The sequence below is a fragment of the Marmota marmota genome, unplaced genomic scaffold (assembly GCF_001458135.2).
Source record: "Marmota marmota marmota unplaced genomic scaffold, marMar, whole genome shotgun sequence".
NCBI lineage: Eukaryota > Metazoa > Chordata > Mammalia > Rodentia > Sciuridae > Marmota > Marmota marmota.
In genome coordinates, this window is record NW_026000241.1 from 7,357,373 (window position 1) to 7,371,878 (window position 14,506).

Below are 14,506 nucleotides of genomic sequence, written 5' to 3' on the forward strand. Positions count from 1 at the left end.
GTAGACAATTCTATAATAGTCACAGAATTCAATATACCACTTTTAACAATAGATAGAACACCTAGATAAAAAATCTTTAGGGGGGCTGGGGATGTGGCTCAGGTGGTGGCGCGCTCGCCTGGCATGCGTGCGGCCCGGGTTCGATCCTCAGCACCACATACAAACAAGGATGTTGTGTCCGCCGAAAACTAAAAAAAAAAAAATGAATATTAAAATTCTCTCTTTCTCAATCTCTCTCTCTCTTTAAAAAAAAAAAAAAAAAAAAAATCTTTAGGGATACAGAACACACTATAAACCAACTAGACTTAACAGACGTACATTGAACACATAAACTTACAATGGCAGAATACCTAGTTTCCTCAAGTGCATATGGAATATCCTTCAGGATAGATCATATCTTAGGCTATAAAACAAGTTTAAATAAACTTGAAAGCTGGGCATGGTGGCACATGCCTGTAATCCCAGCAGTTCAGGAGGCTGAGGCAGGAGGATAGTGAGTTCAAAGCCAGCCTCAGCTTAAAAAAAAAGCAAGGCACTAAGCAACTCAGTGAGACCCTGTCTCTTATGAAAATACAAAATAAGTTTGGGGATGTGACTCAGTGGTTAAGTGTCCCTGAGTTCAAACCCTGGTACTGCCCTCCCGACCAAAAAAAAAAAAAAAAAGAAAAAGAAAACTTGAAAATAATACCAAGTATCTTTTCTAGTCACAATGAAATCAAACAAACAAACAAAAAAAAAAACTTGCAAATATTTGGAAATTAACACACTCTAACAAACAACAGGTCAAAGGGGAAAAAAGCACAAATTAGAAAATACTTGAGATAAATTAAAACAAAAGCAATAATATACCAAAATTTGTAGTATGCAACGAAAGCAGTGCCAAAAGGAAAATTTATAGTTCTAACTGTATACAATTAAAAAGAAAGAGCTAGCTGGGCCTGGTGGTGCATGTCTGTAATCCCAGCAGCTTGGGAGGTGGAAGCAGGAGGATCGAAAGTTCAAGGCCAGTCACAGCAACTTAGGAAGACCCTAAGCAACGAACTGAGAACCTGTCTCAAAATAAAAGTGAATAAATAAATAAAAAGGGCTGAGTGATGTAGCTCAGTGGTAAAGCTCCTCTGAGTTAAATCCCCAGTACCAAACAACCAACAAGTCCAGAACCATAAGTCTTCACTGGTGAAGTCTAACAAACATCCACCAATTCTTCTTGAACTCTTCCAACAAAAACAGAGAGGAAGGAACATTTCTAGGTCATTCTATGAGGCTAGTTTTTGTTTTAGTAGTTGTTGATGGAAGCTTTATTTATTTATTTATTCATTCATTCATTCATATGTGGTGCTAAGGATCAAACCCAGTGTCTCACGCACGCTAGACAATCACTCTATCACTGAGCCACAACCCCAGCCCCTATGAGGCTAGTTTTACCCTGATATCAAAGGCATTACAAGTTAGAAAAAACTACAGACCAATATTCCTTATGAATATAGATGGAATCGTTCAACACAAGGCAGAACGTAACATTTAGTCCAATAATAAAAGTAATGTTTCAAAAAAAAAAAAAGAATGACTCAACATATGAAAATTAATATGCCACATTGATAAAATGAAGAGGGAAAAAATCCACGATTATTTTAATTGATATTTTATAAAAAAGCATGTGACAAAATCTAACACCCCTTCAAGACCAAGACAAAAACATCCAATACACTTAAACAGAAGGGAACCTCCTCACCAGGTACATTGGTGCATGCCTGTAATCCCAGGTACTTGGGAGGCTGAGGCAGGAAGATGGCAAGTTCCAGGCCAGCCTCAGCAACTTAGTGAGACCCTGCCTGAAAATAAAAAATAAAAAGAGCTGGGGATGTAGCTCAGTAGTGCAGCGTTTCTGGGTTCAACCCCCAGTACTGAGGAGAAAAAACAAAAGGAATTTCCTTAACTTCAAGACAGTAAAGACCATTTATTAAGCACTGTTTGGGAAAGTAGCTCAATGGAAGAAAAATTGCTGAGCATGTGCAAGGCCCTGGGTTCGATACCAAAGCACCACAAAAAACAAAGAAATAAAAGAAAATTTCAAAAAATCACAGCTAACATCATATTCAGTGGTAAAAAACTGAATATACTTTTGTCCTAAGATCAGAAATAACACACAGATGTCTGTTTTTATTACTTCTATTCAACATGGTACTGGAAATCCTATCCAGAGCAACTGGGCAAGAAAAAGAAAGAAGAACCAGGCCCAATTGTACATGTCTATAGTTCTAGCAGCTCAGGAGGCTGAGGCAGGAGGATTTCTCCAAAATCAGCCTCAGCAACTTAGCATGGCTCTAAGGAACTTAATGAGACCCTGTCTCAAAATAAAGAAGGCTGGGGATGTTTCTCAGTGTTAAAGCACTCCTACATTCAATCCGCAGTACCAAAAAAAAAAAAAAGAATGAAAGAAAAAGAAAAGAGGTATTCAAATTAGAAAGAAGAAAAACTTTCTATTTGCTGATAATATGATCTTGTTATATAAAAAACTCTGAAGAGTACACACACACACACACACACACACACACCTTTGATCTAATAAATTTAGCAAAGGTGCAGGACACAAAATAAACATACACAAATCAATTATGGGCTGAGGATGTAGCTCAGTAGTAGATAGCTTGCCTAGCACACACAAAGACCCTGGGTTCAACTGTCAGCACCCCTCAAAAAAGAAAAAAACTGTATTTCTATACATTAGCAACAAACAATCTGAAAACTGAAAAAACAACATTGTTATTTACAATAACATCAAAATAATAAATCAATTAGGAAGAAATTTAACTAAGGAGCCACAGGACTTATACAACGAAAACTGTGAGACATTGTTGAAAGAAATTAATGATAGAAATAGATGGAAAGACATCTCACGTTCACAGATCAGAAGACTTAAATATTGTTAAGGTATCAGTATTACCCAAAGTGTATTCCCTATAAAATCCCAATAGTATTTGCAGAAATAAAAAAGTCCATCTGAAAATTGATATGGAAACTCAGAAGATGCCAAATTGCCAAAATAGTTTTGAAAAAAAAAAAAAAGATTTATACTCCCAATTGTAAAACTTACTACAAAGATATAGAAATCAAAACAGTATGGTACAGTATGGACAGACATATAAATCAGCTCAGAAATAAACCCTCACATCTATGGTAAATTGATTTTTTTACAAGGGTGTCAAGACCATTCAATAGGGAGAGAATAATCTCTTCAACAAAAACTTCTGGGAAAATTGGATATCCACATGCAAAGGAATGAAGCTGGACCCTAAACCACTTATAAAAATTAACTCAAACTGGATCAAAGACCTAAACTTAAGAGCTAAAACTGCAAAACTCATAGGCAACAACAAAAAAATTGGTAAAATGGACTTCATTAAAATTTAAAACTTTCAGCCAGGCGCAGTGGCACATGCCTGTAATCCCAGCAGCTCAGGAGGCTGAGGCAGGATGATTCCAAGTTTGAAGGAGGTCCTAAGTTTAGTAGGATCCTGTCTCAAAATAAAAAAAATAAAAAGGGCTGAGGATATGGCTCAGTGTAAACATCCTTGGGTTCATTCCCCTGTTCCAAAATAAACAAACATACATACATTTATGGCACAAAAGATAGTAAAGTTAAAAGACAACCCACAGAAAGAGAGAAATTATTTGCAAACCATGTATCTGATAAAAAGTTAATGTCCAGGCTATATAAAGAATATACTCCTACAATTCAACCACAACAAGAAGATAAACAACCCAATTTAAAAATAGGCAAAGGAGGGCTGGGGATGTGGCTCAAGCGGTAGCGCGCTTGCCTGGCATGCGTGCGGCCCGGGTTCAATCCTCAGCACCACATACAAACAAAGATGTTGTGTCTGCCGAAAACTAAAAACTAAATATTAAAATTCTCTCTCTCTCTCTCTTAAAAAAAAAAAAAATAGGCAAAGGACTACAGCAGACATTTGTCCAAAGAAGCTATATAAATGATCAATATGCACACGAAAAGATGTTCCATATTATTGGTCATTAAGAAGATTTAAATCAAAGCCACATACCTACTAGGACAGCTATATAATAAGGTGAGGGGGTCTGAGGGTAAAGCTCAGTAGTAAAGCGCTTGCCTAGCATGTGGGAGAAGGCTCTGGGTACAATCTCCAACCCTGGGTTCAATACTGTGTGATTCAAACCACAGGAGAAAAATAATTATATTTGCACTAAATATGCACAGACTTAAGCCCTCTTATTTGTTTTTTCATTAATTTGTTTTGTGGTACTGGAGATGAACCCCGGAGTAATCCATCACTGAGCTACACCTCCACTCCTCCTTATTTTTTGAGATTTTCTTATCTGAGGGAGGGTTGTGGAATCAATCCCCATGGATACTGAGAGAGAATGATATACATACAATGGATTTTTAGTCACAGAAAGGAATGAAATTGTGGTACATGCTACAACATGAATAAAACTTAAAGACATGCTCCACGAAAGAACCCAGACCCTTCTGACAAAGGACAGCAGGGAAAGGGGAGTCAGCCCACCTGACAGAGGTGAGGGAGAGGCATCCACATCCCTCTGCACCAGTTCAGCAGGCGGCAACTCAACCTTGTCCTCTTCAGGTCCCCACCGGCTCTTCCGCTTCCTCTTCACAGTGGTTGTGGAAGCTGGCTTACCAGGGACAGCTGGAGCGGGGGTAGCAGTGGTGGGTGCAGGGGTAGATGAAGCAGGACAGGTAGTGGCTGGAGGCAAGGACCCAGACAGGACCTCAGGAGGGGACTTGCGCTTCAGGCTGGGGTCAGGTGCTGTGAGGGTGCCTGTGGAGCCTGCCTTGGCTTTCCGGAACTCCTCCAGCTTTTGCCGGTAGTATTTGTACCCTTGGCTGTTAGGTTCATATAGAAAGCTGTAAGGAGAGTTGGAGGGACACCATAAGCTAAGCCAGATCCTCCCCACTCCTGGTTCAGACAGGAGCAGCTCAGGCTGTGTGTGCCCAGGGAAGCCAGGGTCACATCGAGGTTATAGTCTCCACCCATTTCTCCTGCCTTGCTAGGCCTCACTGTGAGAAACACTGTGACTTGCCCACAGGCTCTTATGGTACCCTCCCTTCAAGTCAGGAGTCATACCAAACCTCCCCCTGCCTTTCCCAGGGGCCCATCACATTATCAATTCCCTGCTTCAGAGCAAAATGAACAGGTGTCCTCAGTCTCCCCAACTCCTGTGAAGTCATTTCTTCATACCACAGAATCCTAACTTGTGGGGAGACCTTAGACACCAGAAATCATAGCGGGTGTCTTGAAACTAAGGCTTTCTCCAATGTATCCCTGGAGATACCAAAAGGAGATGAAGTAGACAGACACATGGAACATCAGGATGAACCAGGGAGCTAGACTCTAACCCTGCCTTAAAATCACACAGCCTCAGGGCAGAAGCTCAACTGTCAGGAAGCCACAGGTCCCCATGGTCCCAACCCAGTCTGAGGAGCAGAGGAAGTAGCACTGGGTTTGGAGTGAGGACTGAGGCAGTAAGAGGTCTTAGTCATTTTACCATTTGCCAGCTTCTCTCAGCCTGGGCACATGTGAAACCAATGGTTCTGCCTCTGGCTGGGGTTCACATCAGAGAGAAGAGTTTGAGCCCAGCTCCATGTGGCAAAAGGTTGGGAAAGACCTGAATAAAGGGTTAGACCTGCACTAAGGAACCTGGACAGTCATAACACAATGCTGTGTTACAACAGCAAGGCACAGTCATATCTGCCAAGGACTATTCCAAGACCTTCATGGATACCAAAATCCAGATGCACAAGTTCTTTATATAAAATGGTGTAGTCCTGCATAGGACTGACATATATCCTCCTATTGACTTTAAGTCATCTCTAGATGATTTATAATACTTAATACAACGTAACTGTATGTAACTATTAAACTGTATTGTTCAGGGAATAATGACAAAAGTCCATAAATGCTCAGTTTTTCTTTTTCTTTTTGGTACTGGGGATTGAACTCAGGGGTGCTCAACCACTGAGCCACATCCCCAACCCTATTTTGTATTTTATTTAGAGACAAGGTCTTGCTAAGTTGCTTAGCACCTCCCTTTTGCTGAGGCTGGGTCTGAACTTGTGATCTTCCTGCCTCTGCCTCCCGAGCTGCTGGGATTATAGATGTATGCCACTGCACCTGGCCTAAATACTTATTTATTTATTTTTGGTGGTGGTGGGGTATTAGGGATTGAACTCAGGGGTACTCAACCACTGAGTCACATCCCCAGCCCTATATTGTATTTTAATTAGTCAGGGTCTTGTTGAGTTGCTTAGTACCTCGCCACTGTGGAGGCTGGCTTTGAACCCATGATCCTCCTGTCTCAGTCTCCAGAGCCGCTGGGATTACAGGTGTTTGCTACTGCACCTGGCTAAATGCTCAGCATCGACACAACTTTTTAAAGAATATTTTCAATTTGTGGTTGGTTGAATCCTGGGATGTGGAACCTGAGAATACGGAAGGCCAACTGTACAGGGTCAAGGGTACTGTAATTCCTTTTGCATAAAAGACAGCAGTCAGGTGTGGTGGTGGCATGCTTATAATCCCAGCTACTTGAGAGGCTGAGGCAGGAAGATTAAAAGCTCAAGGCCCGCCTCTGCAATTTAGTGAGACTCTATCTCAAAATAAAAAGGGCTTCGGTAGGATGCCCCTGGGATCAATCCTAGTACCTTAAAAAAAAAAAAAAGAAAAGAAAAGAAAAAGAAAGCAGCAAGACATCCCAAAGATGACTTCTATGTGTACCTCAGGAGAGGGGTAGAGGGACCCCTAGTCCTGCCAACACCTGGTACTTCGGGAGGGTGGGATTGGGGGACAGGGAGATGGCAGTGTCTCTGTATTTCTGGGTCATGGTACAAGCATGACTCAGTGAAGGACATTCATAAAAACTGAAAGAGACCAAAGTAAAAAACTGTGCAAGCATCTGCTGTGTCCCAGCTGTTTGGGAGGTTGAGGCAGAAGGATCACTTGAGACCAGGATTTCCAGGCCAGCCTCGAAACATAGCAACACTCTATATCTCTTAAAACAAAACAAAACACACACACACACACACACACACACAAATGTTCAAGAAGCAAGAGAAGCAGCCGGACAGATTTGAAAGATGCACTCAACAGCAAGCAGAGTTTAGACAAATTTAAAGCTACCTGGTAGCTCTGGGAATAGTCAAGCTGGGGAGATCTGCTTGCTGAGGCTGGTGGGCAAGATGGAAAGAGGTTCCTAGGCTCCCTGGCTTTAGCTGCTTGTTTAGGCGGAGTCTCCTCCAAGCTACAGTGAGGTTGCATCGGAGAGTCCCTGATGGTCTGCCTGTCTGCCAGGTGGGTAAGGGTCAACAGTGGCTCCCCAAGGGGTGGGAAGAGAAGGAAGATGGAATCCCCTCCTAGCACAGGGCTAGGTGGGCACACAGGAGACATTATAATCAAGACTTCTCTCTGGCTGGGTGTAGTGGCACTTGAGTATAATCCCAGCTACTCAGGAGGCTGAGGCAGAAGGATCACAAGTCTGAAGCCAGTCTGGGCAAATTAGCTAGACTCTATCTCAATATAAAAATTTTCAAAAAGGCTAGGAATGTAGCTCAGAGGCAGAATACTTCTGACTTCAATCCCCAGTACCAAAAAACGACTCCCCTGAGGAGAACCATCATCAACCATCAACACTTTAGGGTTTCTCCTTTCAGTCACTTTTATGTATTCCGTTTGTTTCTTTTTTTAATATTTACTTTTTAGTTTTAGGTGGATACAATCTCTTTATTTTTATTTATTTATTTTTTTATGTGGTGCTAAGGGTCAAACCCAGTGCCTCATATGTGCTAGGTGAGCATTTTTATTTTTTTAATATGGTGCTGAGGATTGAACCCAGGGCCTCGCACATGCTAAATGAGCGCTCTACCACTGAGCCGCAGTCCCAGCCTACTAGGCAAGCATTCTACCATTAGAGCTGCATCCTCAGCCCTTGTTTTTTTTTTTTTTTGGTGGTACTGGGGAGTGAACCCAGGAGTGTTCTACCTGTGAGCCAAATACCCAGTCCTTTAAAAAAAAAAATTTTTTTTTTTTTTTTTTTTTTTAATTTTGAGGCAGGGTCTTGCCTCCTTCCTGTTCCAGTCTCTTGGTAGCTGGGACTATAAGCGTGACCCACTGTGTCTGGCTTAAGAAATTCTTTTAAAAACCAGAATATAGTCAGACATAGAGGCATATGCTTATAATCCCAGGGAAGCTGAGGCAAGAGGATCACAATTGCAAAGCCAGTTTGGGCAAGACCTTAGCCAAGACCCTGTCTTGAAATAACATTAAAAAAGGGCTCAGTAATAGAGCACTTGGAAGAAAGAAGAAAAAAAAAAAATCACATAAACCTTTCTCATTTGCTGTGGTTAGTCCCCACCAAAACTCACGTTGAGGCTTGTTCTCTAGAGCCGAAGTGTTGGGACGTGGCGCCAAAGTGGTTGGGTTGTGGGGGCCTCACGCATGGATGAATGTAGGACTGGATTAGTTCCTGAGAGAAAGTTGTTATAAAGCAAGTCCACCCTTCCCTTCTGCTTTGTACAATGATATGACACAGCAGAAGGCCCTAATTGGATATGGTTGTCCAATCTTGGACTTCCCAGCCTCTAGAACCGTGAGCACAAACCTCTTCCCTCTATAAATTGCCCAATTCAAGTTTTCTATTATAGTGACAGAAAACAAACTGAGATAACCTCATAATAGCCAAGGTGTGCCCCACTGACTCGCCTCCTTGCCTCAGTTTCCCCACCCATAAGAACCCAAAATGCCAGTTGCTATATCACACGGGTGTTAGATCTAGGAGCTTTCCAATAGTCCTGTATTCCACTACAGGCTACCTGTAGAAGCATTTGGCCCCCTGATGTTGAACATTCAATTTAACATGATTTTTGGGGTCATATCTCAGAAGTAAGATGACTCAACAAAGGAATTAGCATTTCTAGCTCCTTGACAACTGAGCACAGCTGTTACAACCTGTTTTCCAAAACCCACCACCAAAGTATAATGGGGTGCATGCAGCCCACATGAGGAATCAGGAGCAACATAAAGAGAAGAACATAGGGTGGTTGTTGGGTTTGGAGTGAAGGGAGGTGTTGATAACCACATGTATCCGTTAGGTATTTTTGGGCTTTGTAGTTGCCTCACACCTGATCCCAAACAGATTAAACAGTCCATTTAGTATGAACCTGCATGGCCTGTTGTGTCCTGGATATCCAATCATTTCCCAGTTCTCTGGCTCTGGTCCTGGGGATAAGCATGGCTACTTCCTCACCAGCCATCTCAGGCACCTACTCCTGGCCCAGCTTCCACCAAACTATACTCACAGCTGGTCCGCCACAAAGACCTTCCAAGTTCTAGGCATGGTGGTGCAACTCAGAAGGCCAGCCAGGGCAACTTAGCAAGACTTTGTCTCATAGGGCTAAGAATAAAAAGGATCAGAATGTATATAGCTCAGTGGTAGAGCATTTGCCTAGTATGTATGAATGCTGGATTCAATCCCTAATACCAGAAAGATGGGGGGGTGGGGGGGAGAAGACTCTCCAGGTAGTCAAAGGGCCACTGGGCCAGAGCCATTTGAACCAACAACATTGCTCAGTTCTGACATTAAAAAAAAACAAACTGGGTCAGAGGCTGGGTCCCCCTAACTGGGGAGTGCCGCCTGGGCCCTGGATCTTGGATAGAATTCCAATACTTTACTCATTTTTCCTGCAATAAGTAACTACATTCTCATTTAGTTTTAGGTTTTTTGTTGTTTTTGTCTTTTGAGGATGTTGAGGATCAAATTCAGGGTCTTGTATATGATAGGCAAGTGTTCTGAGTATGCCCCAAATTCCTATAGTCTCATTTAAATAAGCTTATTAGGTAAACGGGGGAAAAAAAAAAAACTATTAATATTGGATTGGATGGCAAAGAGTCATGATCAACAAATCATGGCTATCAGTACAAATCTGGGATTCAGGATATCTGGAAGGGGAGGTCTTCTATCCCCAGGCAGGCCCCTTTACTGAATTCCAGATCAAAACCTCCATGGCCCCCAGAGTAGCTCCCAGGTACCCAGGTGATAGACTCAAGAACAGCCAGTCATCTAAGACTTGGCCATGCCTGTTCCCAGTCCCCAAGTTTGAATAGCCCCACCACCTCCCAATAGTTCCCAGCCCCCAAGTTTGAACAGCCCTACACTTCCCAATAGCTGCCCATTGCCTGGCCATGTCTGACTGTCTACCATCTCGGCCAGTGACTCAGGGAGCTACAATTAATCCCATTAATCCTTGGCTCAGATCCTCAGGGAACACCTGAGCCCTCTAGGACAGGCCCTGCCCAGTTCTGCAGCCTGTCTGCAACCTGGCCACATCAGAACAGTAACCAAAGTCTCTGCTACTTCACTCCTGCATAGCAGTTCCTCTGGATTCCCTTTGTTCTGTATCTAGCTCTTGCCAGTTTACATAAAGTGAAAATATCATGCCTAGGTTATGCGGCCCAATGTCCTGCCCTCTTCCTGAGTACCTGATGACATCTAGAACTGCTGAACCAACCAGCCCAGACTGCTGTTGCTACTAGACTTTCTGTTATATACATACCATCACTCTTCTCATTGACTAAGTCAGGACCTGTTTCAATACCATCCTCTCAGGTGCATCACCTTTGTGCAAAGCATCCAAGCATGATCCTGACAGTCTGCCCTACAGTAATGACAGTCCCACCCACCCCCAACCCCATCCACCAGCTTTCCCGAGCTCAGAGCAGGTATTTAGCCTGCCCAATGGATGAATGAACAAGTAAACGCAGACCCAGCCCTTAGGGCTGGAGTATGACCTTGTGGATGGGGTCAGCCCAAAGGCCAGGCTACTTGTCATATGTCTCTCTATGGGACCTGGCAGGGGTTTCCCACTCCTTACATCCTGAGGCTCCTGGTCATAGGAAAGACACAAGGAACACACACAATATAACCAGTTCTATGAATTTCTATTTAGAGCCCAGCCTTCCCCAAGTCAGGAGCTGCCATCTATAACAAAGAGAGCTTTCTCCATAAGGTACTTAGAAAACAGAGGCCTCAAAGGCCTCTGTGCATCTGCCTCAGAGACTATTTCAGGGACCAATTTGTGCTTGGAAAATGCCCATGAGGGGAAACTCCCAGACCAGTGTTCCAGTCTTGCCAGTCTCTTGCTGTGGGACCCTAGCAGGTCATAGACTATGCATGCTGAGCCTGTGTCCTCATTTGTAGTAGGTGGTGGAAAAGGCAAGAGTTACCCCTCCTTACCTGAATGCCTGGTTCTCGCGGTTGTTCTGGAGAGCAATGGTTTCTACCTCAGGACCCCCGTCTGCTATGAACCTGGCCAACTTTTCTGCAAGGTTCTTGGCCTCTTCATCCTCTGGGGGTGAAACTTTAAGCAGGCTGTCAGTACTGAGCTCAACTCACCACACCCAACAGCCTAATTCCTGCTAAGAACCCCACAGGCAACAAGTGGGATTTAGTTTAGGAATGATACAAAGAGAAACAGGCAAATGGGAATCAGATTACTGCACTGGAACCAAACACCAGAGTTAATTTACAATGTACCTCAAGCTCCCCATCCCTCCCCTACCTCCCTTTCCCACCCTATAGGTCAAGTGGGCCTTGGACATGAATTAGGAATGAGGGGTCAGGATGTGAGGGTAACAAAGGTGATAGGAGCCCCTGCCCTAGTGTTTCTGCCAGTTTTTTTCCCCAGGTCACATGGTAGAGTGGAGGGCTCACCCTCCTCTCCTGGGGAGAGGGTCAGGGCTAAGGGGTGCAGATGACAATGAATGAAATTCTGTGGATCATGTTCAGCCGAAATGTCAATCCCCATCATCCCACCACTTGGTTGGGATTTTATGCCTTACAGCTGGAGACCAGTTGGCCTTTCCCCATCTACTCAAGAATCTAAGAATCTCACCATCTCTGTCCCCCCTCCCACCTCCCTCAGTATCCGTCACTATATTAATCTTTTTTTTAAGACCTTTTTTTTTAGTTGTAGATGGGCCCAATACCTTTATTTTTATTTATTTACGTGGTGCTGAGGATCGAACCCTATGCATGCGAGACAAGTGTTCTACCACTGAGGGACAACCCTAGCCTCACTAATAGCAATCTTGATTTGTCCTCAGTGCCCAACACAAAGCTGGAGCTCATTAACACTTATTAAAATAGCAAGCAAGTGCTCCCTCTGCTCTGCTCACGTGCACACAGCTGAGCTCTTAGACATGACCTTGACCCTCTTGGAGCACCCACGCAACCCAAGTGCCAGGCTTGGCACTCAGACTTCACCTAGACCTCACAGCACTAGTGGGGAGGGTGGTGTCAGTCCCTCCAGAGTGACTTCTGCTGCCTGGGAGAGCACAGGCCTTGGCTATTAGGGTCATGTGATGCTACTGCAAACCATGGTGGTCCCCAGGAGCCCCAATTCCATCTTGTGGAACTCCCTGCCAGAACCTCCTAATCCCTCCATCCACTTACCTTTCTGAGAGGTTGTCTGTGACTTTTGTGCTTCCTTTCTTATCTCAGCCACTTTCTTTCTGTAGTAAAGGAATTCCCTGCTATTCTTATCATGTAAAAATCTAGAGAGAAAAAGATTTGCAAAAGAGAGAAAAATGAGCTTTGATGATGAGTGAACCTGTGCAGCTTCTCCCATACAAAAGCAGGCTGGTGAGCAAAGGCCTCAATAGGACAAAAAGTCAGTCTTGGCACCACGTAGGCATCTCTGCAGCCTCTGGTGAGAATTAGAAAGTGCTTGGCATGGCAACTGGCTCATGTGAGCAGGCACTAGGCCTTGGCCACCAGGGCAAGTTTACAAATACATATGTGTGAGACACAGCACAGTACACACGTTAAACAGCCATGGCCTCCCCTTCCCCAGTGATACTCACGCAAATGCTGGGTTGTCCTTGTAGTCTTCCATAGCTACTTTTTCTAACTCAGGGCCTCCTTCTGCCACAAAGCGGGCCAATTTCTCTATCACTTTCCGAGTCTCGGCTCCCTCTGGGGGTGAAACTTTAAGGAGGCTGTCAGTACTGGGGTTCAACTCACACACCCCACAGTCAATAGGCACACTCTCTCTACAGACCACAACGACAGAGGGGGTGGGGGAAGAAGAGCGTGAGATGTGGGAGGTTGTCGGGCATCCCGGGTCCATGCACAAAGCACTACGTCGAGGGGGCAGTTGGTCTCAACAGTCTTTGCAAGACATACTGGGTGGGAGCGAAGTGTGAGGGCCTCCCATGGGCCAAGTCCGTCCCCAGGCTGAAAGGGAGCCGTTGGGAAACATATCCGGCCCCCACCCTGGTTTTGTCAGAGGGGATTGGTAGAGGGGAAACGCTTAATTCTTTTCTTTATTTACCAGTTTTCAGTATAATACATCAGGTCCCTTTTATCCTTCAAAGATGACAAATTCTCTTTTAAAAATATCATTATGAACTCTGATTTAAACACATAGTTGGGTTTCAATCCATTGCAATTAATGTCATCACAGAAGGTCTGTGGCCGGTGGAGCCTCTTCAAGCTGGCTCCTGAGAGCTTTGGACATGACCCCAGGAGTCTCCGAGGGCCTCCTTGCCATCTGCCGGGACAGGGCGCTCCAGGATCATCTCATACACTTCCTGCCCAGACCTAGTGCCAGTCATCTCTCCGAGAAGTTCTGGTTTCCGTTAGTGAGAAACTGTGCTTCCAGACCACCATCTGGGCGCTAGGGACGCCCACTGCAGCGGGCTTAATCATTATCTTGGGGCCTTTTCAGTGAACAGAGCTATAAAAATATATTTTTATATATGAATTAGCCTCCCCATTTGAGCCATACAGAACCTGCTTTTGCACTTCTTGCTGGTCTGTTGCTGAGTCTGTCAGACACTACATGCATCATGTCCCTTCTATGAGACTTACAACAGAAATTTCTTGCTGTCAGCCAGTACTCAGCAACTGAGCTAGGGGCTGCACCACTGGCTAACCTTATTCCCCTAGTTGCTTGGGCTGTCAGGAAACATGAAGTGAAGGGTAGGGACATCTATGGTCTGAACAGGGTCCTGTGAGGTTACAGGGGCATTCTGTGCCTGACTTTTACCCTATCCTTACCGTCCTCCCATGTGCTCAGCAAGAACCCACCCCACACCTGTTTACTGTTTATAGAAGCAGGTATGTTCCTGAGATCATGCCAACAGGTGTCCAAAACAGGATTTAAGGGCTGTGAGATGCCCCATGCCCCTTGGAAAGCATCAGTTACCAACAGGTCACCACTTCACCACTAGAGCTGCCAGATCACCTAAGAAAATGCACCCTCCCCAGCTGACATTCTGACTGATGGGTCAGGGGGCAAGGCTGGTTACTGATCTACTCAAGACACTCAGGCCTGAAGCCAGCAACCTTGTTCAGAGCAAGGGGCCTGGAGGTTGTTATGGCACAACTATACAGTCACTTTAGTCTGTGCTCACTTTCAGGGTGATATGACCTTGATACCCAGCCCTTTGTGGCT

The 14,506-nt window shown here is 44.3% G+C and overlaps 1 protein-coding gene across 1 annotated transcript in view; it reads right to left on the reverse strand.

Moving 5' to 3' along the window:
• Sugp1 (SURP and G-patch domain containing 1) overlaps nucleotides 1-14,506 on the reverse strand; it is a 30,815-nt gene that overhangs the window by 6,376 nt on the left and 9,933 nt on the right. The window contains exons 5-8 of the mRNA XM_015489305.2: nucleotides 12,912-13,035; nucleotides 12,502-12,602; nucleotides 11,284-11,407; nucleotides 4,545-4,903 (exon numbers count right to left, since the gene is read on the reverse strand). Of these exons, the coding sequence (XP_015344791.1) occupies nucleotides 4,545-4,903; nucleotides 11,284-11,407; nucleotides 12,502-12,602; nucleotides 12,912-13,035 (708 nt within the window). The remainder of the gene's footprint in view (nucleotides 1-4,544; nucleotides 4,904-11,283; nucleotides 11,408-12,501; nucleotides 12,603-12,911; nucleotides 13,036-14,506) is intronic.